The 13,389-nt window shown below is 41.8% G+C and overlaps 2 protein-coding genes across 2 annotated transcripts; one reads left to right on the top strand and one right to left on the bottom strand.

The window, feature by feature from the left end:
- Positions 1–788: 788 nt before the first annotated feature.
- LOC144700563 (uncharacterized) lies at positions 789–4,695 on the top strand. The gene is made up of 2 exons (XM_078571999.1): positions 789–948; positions 4,013–4,695. The coding sequence occupies exons 1-2, from the start codon at positions 819–821 to the stop codon at positions 4,564–4,566; spliced, it is 684 nt and encodes a 227-aa protein (XP_078428125.1). The 5' UTR covers positions 789–818; the 3' UTR covers positions 4,567–4,695.
- Positions 4,696–7,343: 2,648 nt separating this feature from the next.
- On the bottom strand, positions 7,344–10,347 carry LOC144700562 (transmembrane protein, putative (DUF1118)). The gene is made up of 2 exons (XM_078571998.1): positions 10,176–10,347; positions 7,344–7,959 (listed from the first exon to the last, which is right to left on the bottom strand). The coding sequence occupies exons 1-2, from the start codon at positions 10,278–10,280 to the stop codon at positions 7,516–7,518; spliced, it is 549 nt and encodes a 182-aa protein (XP_078428124.1). The 5' UTR covers positions 10,281–10,347; the 3' UTR covers positions 7,344–7,515.
- Positions 10,348–13,389: the final 3,042 nt, after the last annotated feature.

Here is a 13,389-nt window from a genome sequence, read left to right as displayed (position 1 = left end):
ACCCTATCAATCATCTGATTTAGTACTGATACATCGAAGAATCATCCGATTACTCTTCATTGATATTCCTTAGCTCTGGCCAAGGACTTCATCACATCATCTTTCTTGAGTTGCCTCCTCTTATGTAGCGAAAGTGTAATCACATCCTAACCACTTGCACAACCACAACATGAACCAAATTGATGGAGAGTTTAGTATACTACCATTTAAACTTATTTAAATGGTATTATACCAATCCACAGATTCTATTACTTGGGAATATTGAAAGGGGTTGGAAAACCCAAACATATATGAAAAAATATTACTATCCGATCAGGATTGAACAGTCTAGATTAGCCATCTACTTGACAATACAATGGCTACATGTTCGTGTAATCAGGGTTGACTCTACCTACATTTGCCTTAATCTGAATGATCTCTACATTTGACACATCTAATATTATTAATACTAGCCCAATCTTTAACTACGACTGGCATTAAGAACCCCTATGTTTATGCATGCATAATAAGAATATGTATGAAATAAATAATAACATTAATTATTTCATTAAATATGTGTTAAATTATGGAAGTAGGCGTGCTCGGCATAATATGAGAAAATTATACTTATTATGAACAGAGATTACAGATACAGACTAAATCTTATAATAAAATTTGATTTTGGATATACTCTATAAAAAATACTACGTCTGAGCGCGTTCTAATTGCATTTTAAAATATTCTATAAATTATCCTTTGAACCCTATTGTTTTTTTTATTTTACGTAACCCAAACTCACTATATATGCAAGAGAGAGAGAGACAGAGAGAGAGAAAGAGATGGCAACGGAGAGCGCGCGCGAGGCTCGGAGGAGGAAAATCCTCGAGCGTGGATCAGATCGCCTCGCTTTCATCACCGGCCAGACTCGATCTTTACCTCCTCCCCAAGATGAAGGGGTTTCTGTTGCTGGTAACCCTCAGTTTTGGAAATTAGGCATATTCTCTCAGAGTTTTACTGATTTGATTTCAAATTCTATTATATTAGTTGAAATATATTCGTTATACCTCCAGAAAAATTTCCCGAATCCGTATTTCTTATACTGGGGTTGGTTGTTTAAACTGTTGGATTTGTCTCTGGTTGCTGGGATAATGAATGAGATCCTCGCCCACGTCCATTATAGAAATTGCCCAGCTCTGACGGTGCAATATTTGCCGAAAATTTGCTTCACATGACGATGATTTCTTAGCTTTAGTTAAGAATTTAGAGGTCCTTAGAGGTCTTGAAAGATGGAGTTCACATGTTCCATTACCTTTGGTTAAGTGTGAATCATATAGATGTCTGATTACTGTATTTATCAGATGTAGATATTTCATGGACAAAGTGTTACCATTCAGTTGAATATTTTTCGATAAACTGATCCATTTTTCTAACAGTAGATCAAATTAGAAACGTAGTAACTCCGTTTAATTTCATTTTCTTTTTTTTTTTGCACTTTTATGGATATGAATGATACTTTTGATGGTATTTTGTTGAAATACGTCATCCTGCACAAAGATGAAAGTACCTTGCGTGAATCCAACATGGTATCAGAGCCAGGTTGCAGGTTAAAATCCCAGAAAAAACACACTGCACACTTGGGCCATAAATAACACCAGGTGTTGTTGGGGAGTGTTGAAGTAGAATATCCTGGTTAAAGCTGAACAGTCGCACTATCAGAGTGGTTAATGTATGTGCCTGCTAAGTACATGGGGTTTCCCGGCGTGAGTTCTAATCCCTTAGAACAGCTATTTAACAAAATACCCATGATTTTATTTTTTGGAAATTATGCTCGGTTGAAATCCTTTGGCAAATTCTGACTCTCCAACTTTCTTGTTTCTTCAGCTCTTTGCTCTGACTTGCCTTTTCGCAGGCTGTGCATGCGCATTTGAATCCCGAAAACTTAAGAACATACTTTCTATCTTTAGAAACTTCGCAGAGGTGACGAGGATACGTTAGATGAGCGCTCTTGGAACCCGAATGACCACATCGACGCAGTGATGTGGCAGCCTAGCCTGGGGGGGTCTGAGAAGTCAACCAAGGGCTCTTTTTTTTATCCATTTCACTCAATCTTTGCAAAATCTCATCCTTTGGAAAGTGCCAGACAACACGATGCCACCTTCACGATGGGAGCTTATCCGTTGTTTGTGGCTAGTGGGGGAGCACCGCTTTTGAAGTCTCAGGCAAGGATCGAACGCTTTTGCAGGGCATCAGGACTCAATCCCTTTGCTTTTGCTATAAATCTTCCTCGGAGTGACAATGAACAAAGTCCTCAAGCTAATGGGAACTCGTTCTTTGTCAAATGTGTCCAGGAGTGTGTGGAGCTGCTTGAAGTGATGGGCATGCTGGTTGTGAGAGCAAGTGATGAGGCTGAAGCTTTATGTGCTCGATTGAATGAGGATGGTGATGTGGACTTCTGCATTACGTCAGATAGTGATGTCTTTCTCATTGGGGTCAAGCCTGTGATCAAATGCATAACCTCCGACTCCAGAGAGCCTTTTGAATGCTACAACATATCAGACATCGAATCTATGCTGGGTCCGAAGAGACGGCACCTGATAGCCATATCTCTCCTCGTCGGCAATGATTACGATCTATAAGGGTTGGCTGGCGTTGTCATTGACTCGGCTGTTCGTCTTGTCCCACTCTATCGAGAGGATGAGACTCTGCAAAGATTGAGTGACATGGAGAAAAAAGGGAGCCCTTGGTCGACTTCTTAGACTGAAGGCTAGGCTGCCTCCTCACTTCAAATGATGTGGTCATCTATGATCCTAGCAGGCTCATCTAACTTGTCCTTGTCAACTCTGCAAACTTTCTAAAGGTGGAAAGTGTGTTCTTAAGTTGTCAGGATTCAAATGCGCATGCACAGCCTGCGAAATGACACGTCAGAGCAAAGAGCTGAAGAAGCATTAAAGTTGGAGAGTCAAACTTGCCAAAGGATTTCAACCAAGTATGATTTCCAGAACGAGAAAATCATAGACACACTGCAACATGGTATCAGAGTCAGGTTGCAGGTTCCAATCCCAGAAGGAACACACTGCATGCTTGGGCCATAAATAGACCAGCCGCAAATGTTGTGGGGAGTGTTGAACATCCTGCTTAAAGATGAAAAGTGGCATCCTAGCTATAGCTTTTTGCACAATTGGTAAACGCTTGAACCCAACATATTTTCATCAACATGCGTGTCATCGATGACATGCTACTTTTGGTGTCAACCTCACAAACATGAGAGGATGGGAATATTTAAACATTGGTGGGACTATTAACGATTTATCTGGTCATTAATTGCTTTTTCTGAGTTCAGAGTGGAGTTATACTGGTTCATATATCATTATCTTGAAAATTTTTGCAGCAGTTTTAATATCTAGGTTCCTAGCAGTTTTAAATATTCGCGGGGTTAACATTATCCCTTTATTACAGTGTCAAATTTTGCATGTGTTACTAAGAAAAGGGATTAATCCCCTTCATTTTTGTTTGAGGTTCCAAAGAGAGGGTGCAGAAATAAATAGAATTCTTGAATGGAAATTGAAAAGATACGTAGTTACCATTCCTATGGAAATGTAAGATCATTGGCGCAACGAGAACAGGTTGGTCAGTTTCATCTTAACTTGGTTCTGCTTCCTCTCCTTTCTTTTTAACCTTGCCGAGTTGGGAATGGATGCATAAGGATGTTGTATTCTGCCTGGAATACAATTATGGAGTTGAAAGTACGAGAAATATCCTAGTGGCATACCATCAGAATAACTTCCTTGACCAATAGGGTTGATCAAGAAGAAAACATCTGGATAACATCGCCAAAATTTGTTTAACTGTTCCTCTATCTTTTACCACTGTCTTCAATTTTTTTCTTCCCATGGATATTAAAGTCGTGCTTCTGTGATTTTTTTCTATATTTTTGGTTTAATTATCGCTGATGAAATTAATTTTCTTCGATGGTTTACTTGTTTTATAGTTTTTTCTTGATTGTGCATGTGTTTTATACAATTATCATTACCAGCGGAAATCAAGTCAGACACTCCAACTGAGATTGAACTAACGGATAATGGACCAAGTTTCAATAGCAACGAAGCAACTACCCTTCTCAGAAATAGGGACATCGCACACCTGACAAACGATGAAGCTTCTGCCAATCTAACATCGAGATCTGGGGCGCAGCCGCTAGTCTTCAATGCGCGGATAATATTTTCTTCGATATCAGCCACGGAAAACCTCCGTTTGCTCTGCACCATATCAGTGGGAATCTTAACCGTACTTTCATGGCGTGGTCGGGTGTCTGTCTCTGATGCCGGGAAAAGTATTTTCGGTTTTGGACCCATATACATGGTTGGACTTACCAATTTAGCTTTCTTGATTGGGTTGGTATACACAAGAATGTTGAAGGAAAAAGGTGGAGCTGGAAGAGGAGAGAAAAAAAGCCTGAAGGGAGGAGATTTGATGGATCAGGTGGGTACACTCTTGGAGGTACTGATCGTTGTGCAGAAGGTAGCAGGTGCTCTTTTTGCGGATTGTTGTTTATGTGCTGTGCTAGTCATCTGTGGTATTTCATTCTGATAATATGCAGTCTTTTTTTCTTCGTCTTTTTTGTCCTGAGCTATTGTCAAAAACTTGTCTTTTGATGAATATGATGAGGAAGTAAAGTGCCTAAGAGATCATCTCCAGGCCATGGGGACTTCAGTCTTTTATTTCTTCTTTTTTCTCCTTGGCAATCCTCAAAAGTTGTTCTTGAATAATAGAATGTGGGAGTGCGATTTTACAGCTCCAAAATAATCATCTCCGAGCAAGAGGGGTTATCCATTCCCTCGACACAGAGCTCAATACTTCAATTTTCTATTGTTTCTTACATCAGTCAAGCTTACATAGTGTGCCACCATTCTAAAATCAGCTTATGTCAGTTCAAAATGTTTTCTATATTTTTCTCTAATGTCTAAAGTATGAAATGGGTAGTTGATTGAAACAATGTGAGACATGATAACAAAATATGTTAAATACACGTTATCCTTTTTGATATAGCTCATTTACTTTCCTTAAAGTGAAACCCATTCACCCTTATTTTTTGCTTTATTTTTTGTTGTCGAGTGACTCCTACAAATCTAAGTATCGAAATTACATGCATGCTGTATTTCCTTGCAGAAAGAAAACTTAGTTAGTGTTAGTGATAGACTATCCCTCATGGGCTAATGGGCCCTATTCTATAAGCCCATTAGCCCTATTATCCTCTCTCCCTCTTAGGGTACATATACCCTTACATGTACTCTGTTCAAACTATGTCATTACCTTCTTCTTCTCTTCCCCAACATGGTATCAGAGCTCCAGAGCTCCTTCCCTAGGGTTTGACATCGCCCACCTATCGCGCCGCCATACAGCAACCGCAGCCGCAGCGCCAGCGCGCGCACAGTAACCGCAGCCCGCAGCGCCGTGCCGCCACAGCAGCCGCAGCCGCAGCCGCCGTGCACGCACAGCAGCCGCAGCCCGCAGCCGCCGCGCACGCACAGCAGCCGCAGCCCGCAGCCCGCGCGCGCGCCACAGCAGCCGCAGCCCGCAGCCGCCCGCGCCAACGCAGCGCAGCCCGCGCCGCCGCGCGCGCACACAGCAGCTGCAGCAGCCGGTGCAGCGCGCGCCGGCCAGCGCGCGCGCGCGCGCGCAGCAGCAGCCGTCGCGCCGCAGCGCGCAGCAAACGCCGCGCGCAGCACTGCCGTAGCAGCGCCGCAGCAGCACCATGCCGTTCACCGAGACCGACTTCCTGGAGAAGCCACTGTCCTACAAGGTGGCTCATCCGCTTCCATCGGTCCCGGAGACGACACTCTTACGCTTCCATCCGCTTCCATCTACTCCAGTGGATGCGCTTCGTCGAGACCACCTTGAAGGCGCGCCAGCTCTTCAAGCATTGCACTGAAGACCCCCTTACCGTCGACCACCCACATTATGCAGCGTGGGACGTTGAGGACCAGTTCATCCTCGGCTGGATGTATGCGTACACCCTGGCTCCAGATTTCCGCGACCGTCTTCCGCATCAGAAAACGGTGAAAGGCTTCTGGGATCAGGTGCGCTCCTTCTGTGGCCGGGAAAGCGACCGGTGGCGTCTTTATTCCCTTGCAAGTCAGGCCAGCAATCTCCGTCAGGGGTCGTTGACGATCTCTGAATATGCACTTGCCCACAAGAAGATGTGGGATGAAGTGGATTACTACATACCGCCCGACGATCCGACGTCCAAGACGTTCCAGAATGTGCTTCTTCTGCGGCTCATGGGCTTCCTCAACGGCCTGAACCGCGAGTATGATGACGTACATCGTCGTGCCTTGCACCGCAAGGAAGGTCCTCCTGCCCTCGAGGAGTTGGTGAAGGAGCTTCAAGAAGAGGAAAGCACCTTAAAAGTGGTTAAATAAAATGAACTTTGAATCTCCATCTCCAGCAAAGATTAATTTGCATGTAGTCTCACAAAATCTTTATCCAATTTTCTTTGGGACAAACCCAATATAATGCCATTTTTGTGCTTAAAGGGGCATATTGAGAAAAATTAAGAAGACAAATCATCTCTGTCAACGTCTGCATCAACAAATTGTGCCAATGAACAGCTCCAACCTACATAAACCTACTTTCCAGCATCACTAAGACACACCAACTATAATTACTTCATTATGAATGATCCTAAATCTTCCTCCTATAGTTGATTCTTTCGTCTCTTCTCTTCCTTTTACTTCTCATGACCACCATCCATTTCAAATTCTCTCATGATCTTGGGGTCCTACCTAGATCAAAGAGAAGGATACCATGGAATCAGATACAAACCCAAGGATTGGATTGGACCATGGCACCTCTGAAGTCAGCTATAGCTTATAGCACAGTTGCAGACACTCGATAGTCAGTCCACTTTGTTTAATAGTCAGTCCACTTTGTTTCCACCTTCGATTCTATAGAATGCGAAGAAGAAGATATCTCAGTCTTAGTCCTGAAGCCCAGAGAGCAGCATAGAGGCTACAAACACCATCGCCTCGCGTGCAGCTAGAGTTGCCGCCACCACTCCTGCCCAGCAAGACTTAAATCCTGGGAGCAGAGAAGTTGCAATCAGCTATAGCTTTTAGCACAGTGGTACGCACTCAAAACATAACAACCATGTCCTTCAGGGAGAACCAGCCTGTCCTCTTTGTTTCCACCTTCCTTTCTACAGAAAGCAATTTAAAATAGAAGAATGAGAAGAAGAAAAGAAGATATCTCAGTCTGACTCCTAATGCCCGGAGAGAAGCGCAAAGGCCACAAACACCCTTTCCTCGCTCGTCTCGCTAGAGCTGCTGCCATCACACCTGACACGGCCTTCTTGGAAGTCAACACCCTGCCCTGAAAGACTTTGCAATCAGCTATAATTTTTAGCACAGTGGTACACACTCAAAACATAAAAACCATGTCCTTCAGGGAGAACCAGCCTGTCCTCTTTGTTTCCACCTTCCTTTCTACAGACAGCAATTCAAAATAGAAGAATGAGAAGAAAAAGAAGAAGAGGATATCTCAGTCTGACTCCTGAAGCCCAGAGAGCAGCACAGAGGCCACAAACGCTGCAGCCGCGCCCGTCGCCAGCGCTGCCGCCAGCACACTCTGCACGGCCACCAATGCCGCCGAGTCATCCGGCACCAGCACCACCACGCCGAGCGCTGCCACCAGCAACGGCAAAGCCACCGAGGCCAACGCCGCCGGCGAAAAGCTCGCCGCGGTCTCCAACAAGCTCAACAGGCCCAACTCCTCTGCCTTTGAGAAGACTCCCAGCTTCTCTATAGAAGATAGAGTGAAGCCCAGCTCCTCTGCCTTAGACAAAAGCCCAGCCTTTTCCACATTGCTCAGCACCTTTCTCTTCTCCAGCTTCTTGAACACGTCCACTGATACCTCCTCGCTGCCCTCCGTAAACAAGCCCTGCCCATACCACTGCTTCTTCCACCCGTCGTCGAGTCTGTTCACCTGCATGCAGAAACAATGTAACGGTAATTCGACGAGAACGTTGGAAAATTCTCTGTTTAAAGTTGATAAGTCCGAGAGGATACATCAAGAATTAATACAGCCCAACTATAGAAAGATAATGTAGTACAGTAACCCTTTCTCTCAAATCTTGTCAGTTCTTCCCACAATTCCACTTCTCTCTCTCTCTTTATACAACCACCATTTCATATATAATCTGCTTCTCTAACCTTTCTCAATAGAAGCACCATTCCACTCTCTCTCACCCTCCCTAATTCCATGTCCTTCTCTCTCTAACCCGTTCAAAGGCATTCGCCATTCCACTCTCTCTCACCCTCCCTCAATTCGATGTCCCTTTCTCTCTCTAACCCTTTCCAACACAGTCACCATTCCACTTTCTCTCCCTTTCTCCCTCAATTTGATGTCCATTTCTCTCTAACCCCTTCCAAAACAGTCACCGTTCTACTTTCTCTCCCTTTCTCCCTCAATTGGATGTCCCTTTCTCTCTCTAACCCCTTCCAACACAGAAACCATTCCACTTTCTCTCCCTTTCTCCCTAATTCGATGACCCTTCTCTCTCTAACCCTCCTCCATACAATCACAATTCCACTCCCTCTCACCCTCCCTCAACTCGATGTCCCTTTTCTCTCTAACCCCTTCCAACACAGCCATCATTCCACTCTTTCTCACCCTTCCTAAATTCGACGTCCCTTCTCTCTCTAACCCTCTCCAACATAATCACTATTCCACTCTCTCTTACTCCCCCTCAATTCGATGTATCTTCTCTCTCTAGCCTTCTGAATACAACCATCATCCAGACTTCATCTCTCTCTCTCTAACTTTTCTCAAAGTAACCACCATTCTAGACATAATCTCTCTCTCTAACCCTTCTCAATACAACCATCATTCCAGACATAATCTCTCTCTCTAACCCTTCTCAATACAACCACCATTACAGAAATAATAACTCTCTCTAACACTTCTCAAGACAACCATCATTTCAGACTTCATCTCTCTTTCTAACCCTTCCGAATACAACCATCATTCCAGACTATCTCTCTCTCTAACCCATTTCAATACAACCATCATTCCAGACTCTCTCTATCTCTCTAACCCATTTTAATACAACCATTATTCCAGACTTCAACTTTCTTTCTCTCTTAACCCTTCTCAATACAACCACCATTCTAGACATAATATCTCTCTCTCTCTCTCTTATACTTTCCAACACAATCACCCTTCCACTCTCTCTCTCTCTTCCTCAACTCGATGTCCCCTTCTCTCTCCAACCCCTTTCCAACAGAATCACCCTTCCCATCTCTCTTACTCTCCCTCAACTTGATGTCCCTTTCTCTCTCTAACCCTTCTCAACAAAATCACCCTTCCACACTCTCTCACTCCCTCAATTCTGCATCGCCTCTCTCTCTAACCCTTCTGAACTCAATCACCCTTCCAATCTCTCTCCCTCTCCCTCAACTCAATGTCCCTTTCTCTCTCTAACCCCTTCCCAACTCAATCACCCTTCCACTCTCTCTCCCTCTCCCTCAACAGAAGTCCCTTCTCTCTCTAACCCCTTTCCAACTCAATCACCCTTCCACTCTCTCTCACTCTCCCTCAACTGAATGTCCCTTTCTCTCTCTAACCCCTTCCCAACACTCTCTCTCACTCGCCCTCAACTCGATGTCCCTTTCTCTCTCTAACCCTTCCCAACACAATCACCCTTCCACTCTCTCTTGCTCTCCCTCAACTCGATGTCCCTTCTCTCTCTAACCCTTCTCAACACAATCGCCACTCCTCTGTTTCCCCCTCCCGCAACTCGATGTCCCTTTCTCTCTCTAACCCCGTCCCAACTCAATCACCCTTCCACTCTCTCCCTCTCCCTCAACTCGATGTCCCTTTCTCTCTCTAACCCTTTCCAACACAATCACCATTCGTCTCTCTCTCCTCAATTCTGCATCGCTTCTCTCTCTCTCTCGCTCTAACCCTTTCCAACACAATCACCATTCATCTCTCCCTCCTCATTTCCGCGTCGCTTCTCTCTCTCTCTCTAACCCTCTCCAACACAATCACCATTCATCTCTCACTCCTCAATTCTCCATCGCTTCTCTCTCTCTCTCTCTCGCTCTAACCCCTTCTGAACACAATCACCATTCTCTCTCCTCAATTCTGCATCGCTTCTTTCTCTCTCTCTCTCTAACGCTTGTCGATACGTTGCTGACCTTCTTCTTGGGCGCCATGGCGAAGACCTTCAACGCCCTCCTGGCGGGGAAAGCGCGCGCCGAAGAGGAAGACGGAGAGACGGCAGCAGACCCAATCGCTGCCATTTCGCTTCTATCCTCGGCGACGTTCCTTCCCTCTCTTCCTCTACGTTGTTTTTTCTTCTTATTTTCTCTCTCTAGTATTCTGCGAGTGTTGAAGAATCTGACAGCCAACCAGAGAGAGGAGAGTCCTATCCTTGTACATACGTGGCAGCTACTGAGTCCATAGCTTCTGTGATCTTGTCCATGGGTTCAACGTGGCGAGCTCTCAGACCCCAGAACTATTTTACAGGAGCGGGGTGGGTTTAATTGTTTTAATGTTCTTTGGGGCTATATTTGAATCATGAAAATATCCCTGAATTTAATGTTCTTTGTATGGGTCTAAATATTCATTGTGAAAATAACCCCAACATTGATATTACTTTATTGGAGCAAGGGGGGTTTAATTGTTTTAATGTGAAAATAAGCGTACATTTAATGTTCTTTGGGGCTGCATTTTAATGTGGAGAATAGCACTAAATATTGATAGGGAACATAACCCCAAGTTTGATGTTAAGTTACTGGAGAAAGGTGGGTTAAATTGTTATAATGCAAAAAGAAGCTCACATTTAATGTTATTTGTGGCTGCATTTTGAATGTGGAGAATAAGACTACATTTGTTGTTTGTATGGGTCTAAATATTGATAGGGAAAATAACCCCAAGTTTGATGTTAAGTTATTGGAGAAAGGTAGGTTTTAATTGTTATAATGAAAAAATAAGCTTACATTTAATGTTCCTTAGGGCTACATTTGAATGCGGAGAATAACAGTAAATTTGTTGTTCGAATGGGTCTATATACTGATAGGGAAAATAACCCCAAGTTGGCCTATGTTTTCATTAAATATGGACCTATGTATGGGTCCAAAAAGTAACCTTAAATGTGAAGTTAATATGGACCAATGTTTTCATTAGAAAAAAAACCATAGATTTAGTGTTATATGGGCCTCTTCAAAACTATCAATCAGTGTGATGGCAAGTTGATTGATGTGATGAGAAAAGATGCGACAACACAAAGTGTAGTGCAACTTGCACAGCAACAGAAAGAGCAATGACAATGTAGAGAGGCGACACAAAATGAAGATTCGAAATTTTGTATTGCCTCTCTATACTCCAAGACAATGTAGAGAGCCATTCTATTTATACTCTGAATTTTTTTTTCTTAAAATCACTTTGAAAATTTAGTGAAAACCCCCGTTCTGTTGAAAATTTAATAAAAATACCTGAACTTGGGGTATATCCACCAACATTTGAAAATCTTATGCGTGTGATTCTTTTGTCCCACATATCACTATAGTTAATAAGTTTAATTGCCCAATAACCTATATTGGTTGACCTTAATAATAAACTATATCAACGTATAGAATAATCACTCAGAGATGAATTTTAGCTAATTGATGCTAGGTTCTATGGTTGTGATTAATATGAAACTAAGGCGATTCACATATAGCAATAAATAAAACATAATCGTACCTTAGCTGAAATTTCTCAACTCCTTTGGGGAAATCTGTTGAGCTATTGAAATGTGCAACCTCTAGACATATACACAAGATCTCTTGGACATCAAATCTTCTCCTTCATCTAGATGATCTTTGTTTTGAATGTGCCATCATTGTTGTCTGTTGTGATTGTATGAAGAGTGTAGGGGAGCCAAGGAGGGAAAGGAAAAAAAGGATGGGTATCAAAAAAATTCTGGCCTAGGTAAATTTTGTTCAGCCCTTTCTTTTATTTAGAAAACCTCAGAAGGCCATTCCCAAGAATCCAATGTACCAATAACCTTTTTTAGTGAACCTAATTAATTATCTATATCAACATATTGAGTAAAAAAATAAGCATCAATTGAGCCTAATCAATAGATCGAGTTTTGGTCCCCTATAGTGCAAAGCGTCACCTCATGCTCTAGAAGACACAAAGGATTATAATGACTCTTTCATGGAACCTTGATGTCATCAGCTCCCTTATACGTTAGTGTGTTATCCACTTGATGCTTCAATGATGACTAAGGTATGTTTAAATATCAAATGCGCAATAGACATTCTAGTTAGCACTAATGCATTGGGAAATCGATAGATTAGTCCTTTAGAATATTCCACTAAATTGGCCAATGACATCATTGAATCATCTTCTTTGAGCTGTCTCCTCTTAATTACAAAGGTGGACAGTCTCATCTTGACCACCAAATTCTTTTCATGAACTTCTAGATGCAATCTAGTTAAGTTTATTTTGTATTCCACGAGTAGGAACTAGTTGGTCATAGTCAAAATACAACCATCCATCCACAAGATATATTTCATGTCTCACAACTAAGGAAAAATTAAATGTGATGAAAATCAACTTGATTAACAGTTTAGTATAATACCATTAAATGAAAATTCAATGAGCTCTTTCTCCTAAAGAGCAGCCATAACTTGCCCTTAATGTTTCCATAGTAATGACTTGGGGATCAACCATACTCATCATTAGAGCATGACTACACTCTTCTATTCATTTGGGATATTTTGATATCTCTCTTGAGTTTGAGTACTTGTATTTTTCAATTTTGATTGCATTTGACACTTGTGCTTGCACAAAGTCTTCTTTGACTTTAAGCATAAGGAATTTCAAAATTTAAGACTTTGGATGTACATTATAAGTAGTATTGTAAAATCCCAGATTTGTATCACTAGAGTTGGAATTCACATCATTCCAAGAAAGTTAGCTCTTCAAGAAAGTAAAATAGTTGAATGCTTTCTTAATACCTTATTGATAATCATAAATAACAGGATAATTTTAAGAGTAATTTCATATATTTTAGGTTATGATTTCATCATAAACACATCTTACTATGGTTTAAAATTATTTATCACATTTTAACTATACATTTATGAATTTTCTCCAGTTTAACGTATTTTAAAAGAATTTGAAAAATAATTTCATAAAAGAAATAGTTTTAGAGTTCAGAAATATATATATGTGTATTTATTAAATCTTTTGAGGCATTTATTTTATTTTCAGAATAAAATCAGATTGTATGATTTTCTATTATTTTTATTCATAAAGATTATAATTTTATAACTCATACTTATTTTTTGGGATTTATTTAAATACATTTAGGGGATCATTATATTTTTTGAATGAAATTTTGTCTTTCCTAGTTTT

The sequence above is a fragment of the Wolffia australiana genome, chromosome 3 (genome assembly GCF_029677425.1).
Source record: "Wolffia australiana isolate 7733 chromosome 3, ASM2967742v1".
NCBI lineage: Eukaryota > Viridiplantae > Streptophyta > Magnoliopsida > Alismatales > Araceae > Wolffia > Wolffia australiana.
Note: the sequence above shows the minus strand (reverse complement) of the source record. Positions and strands in the feature narration are given on the sequence as shown.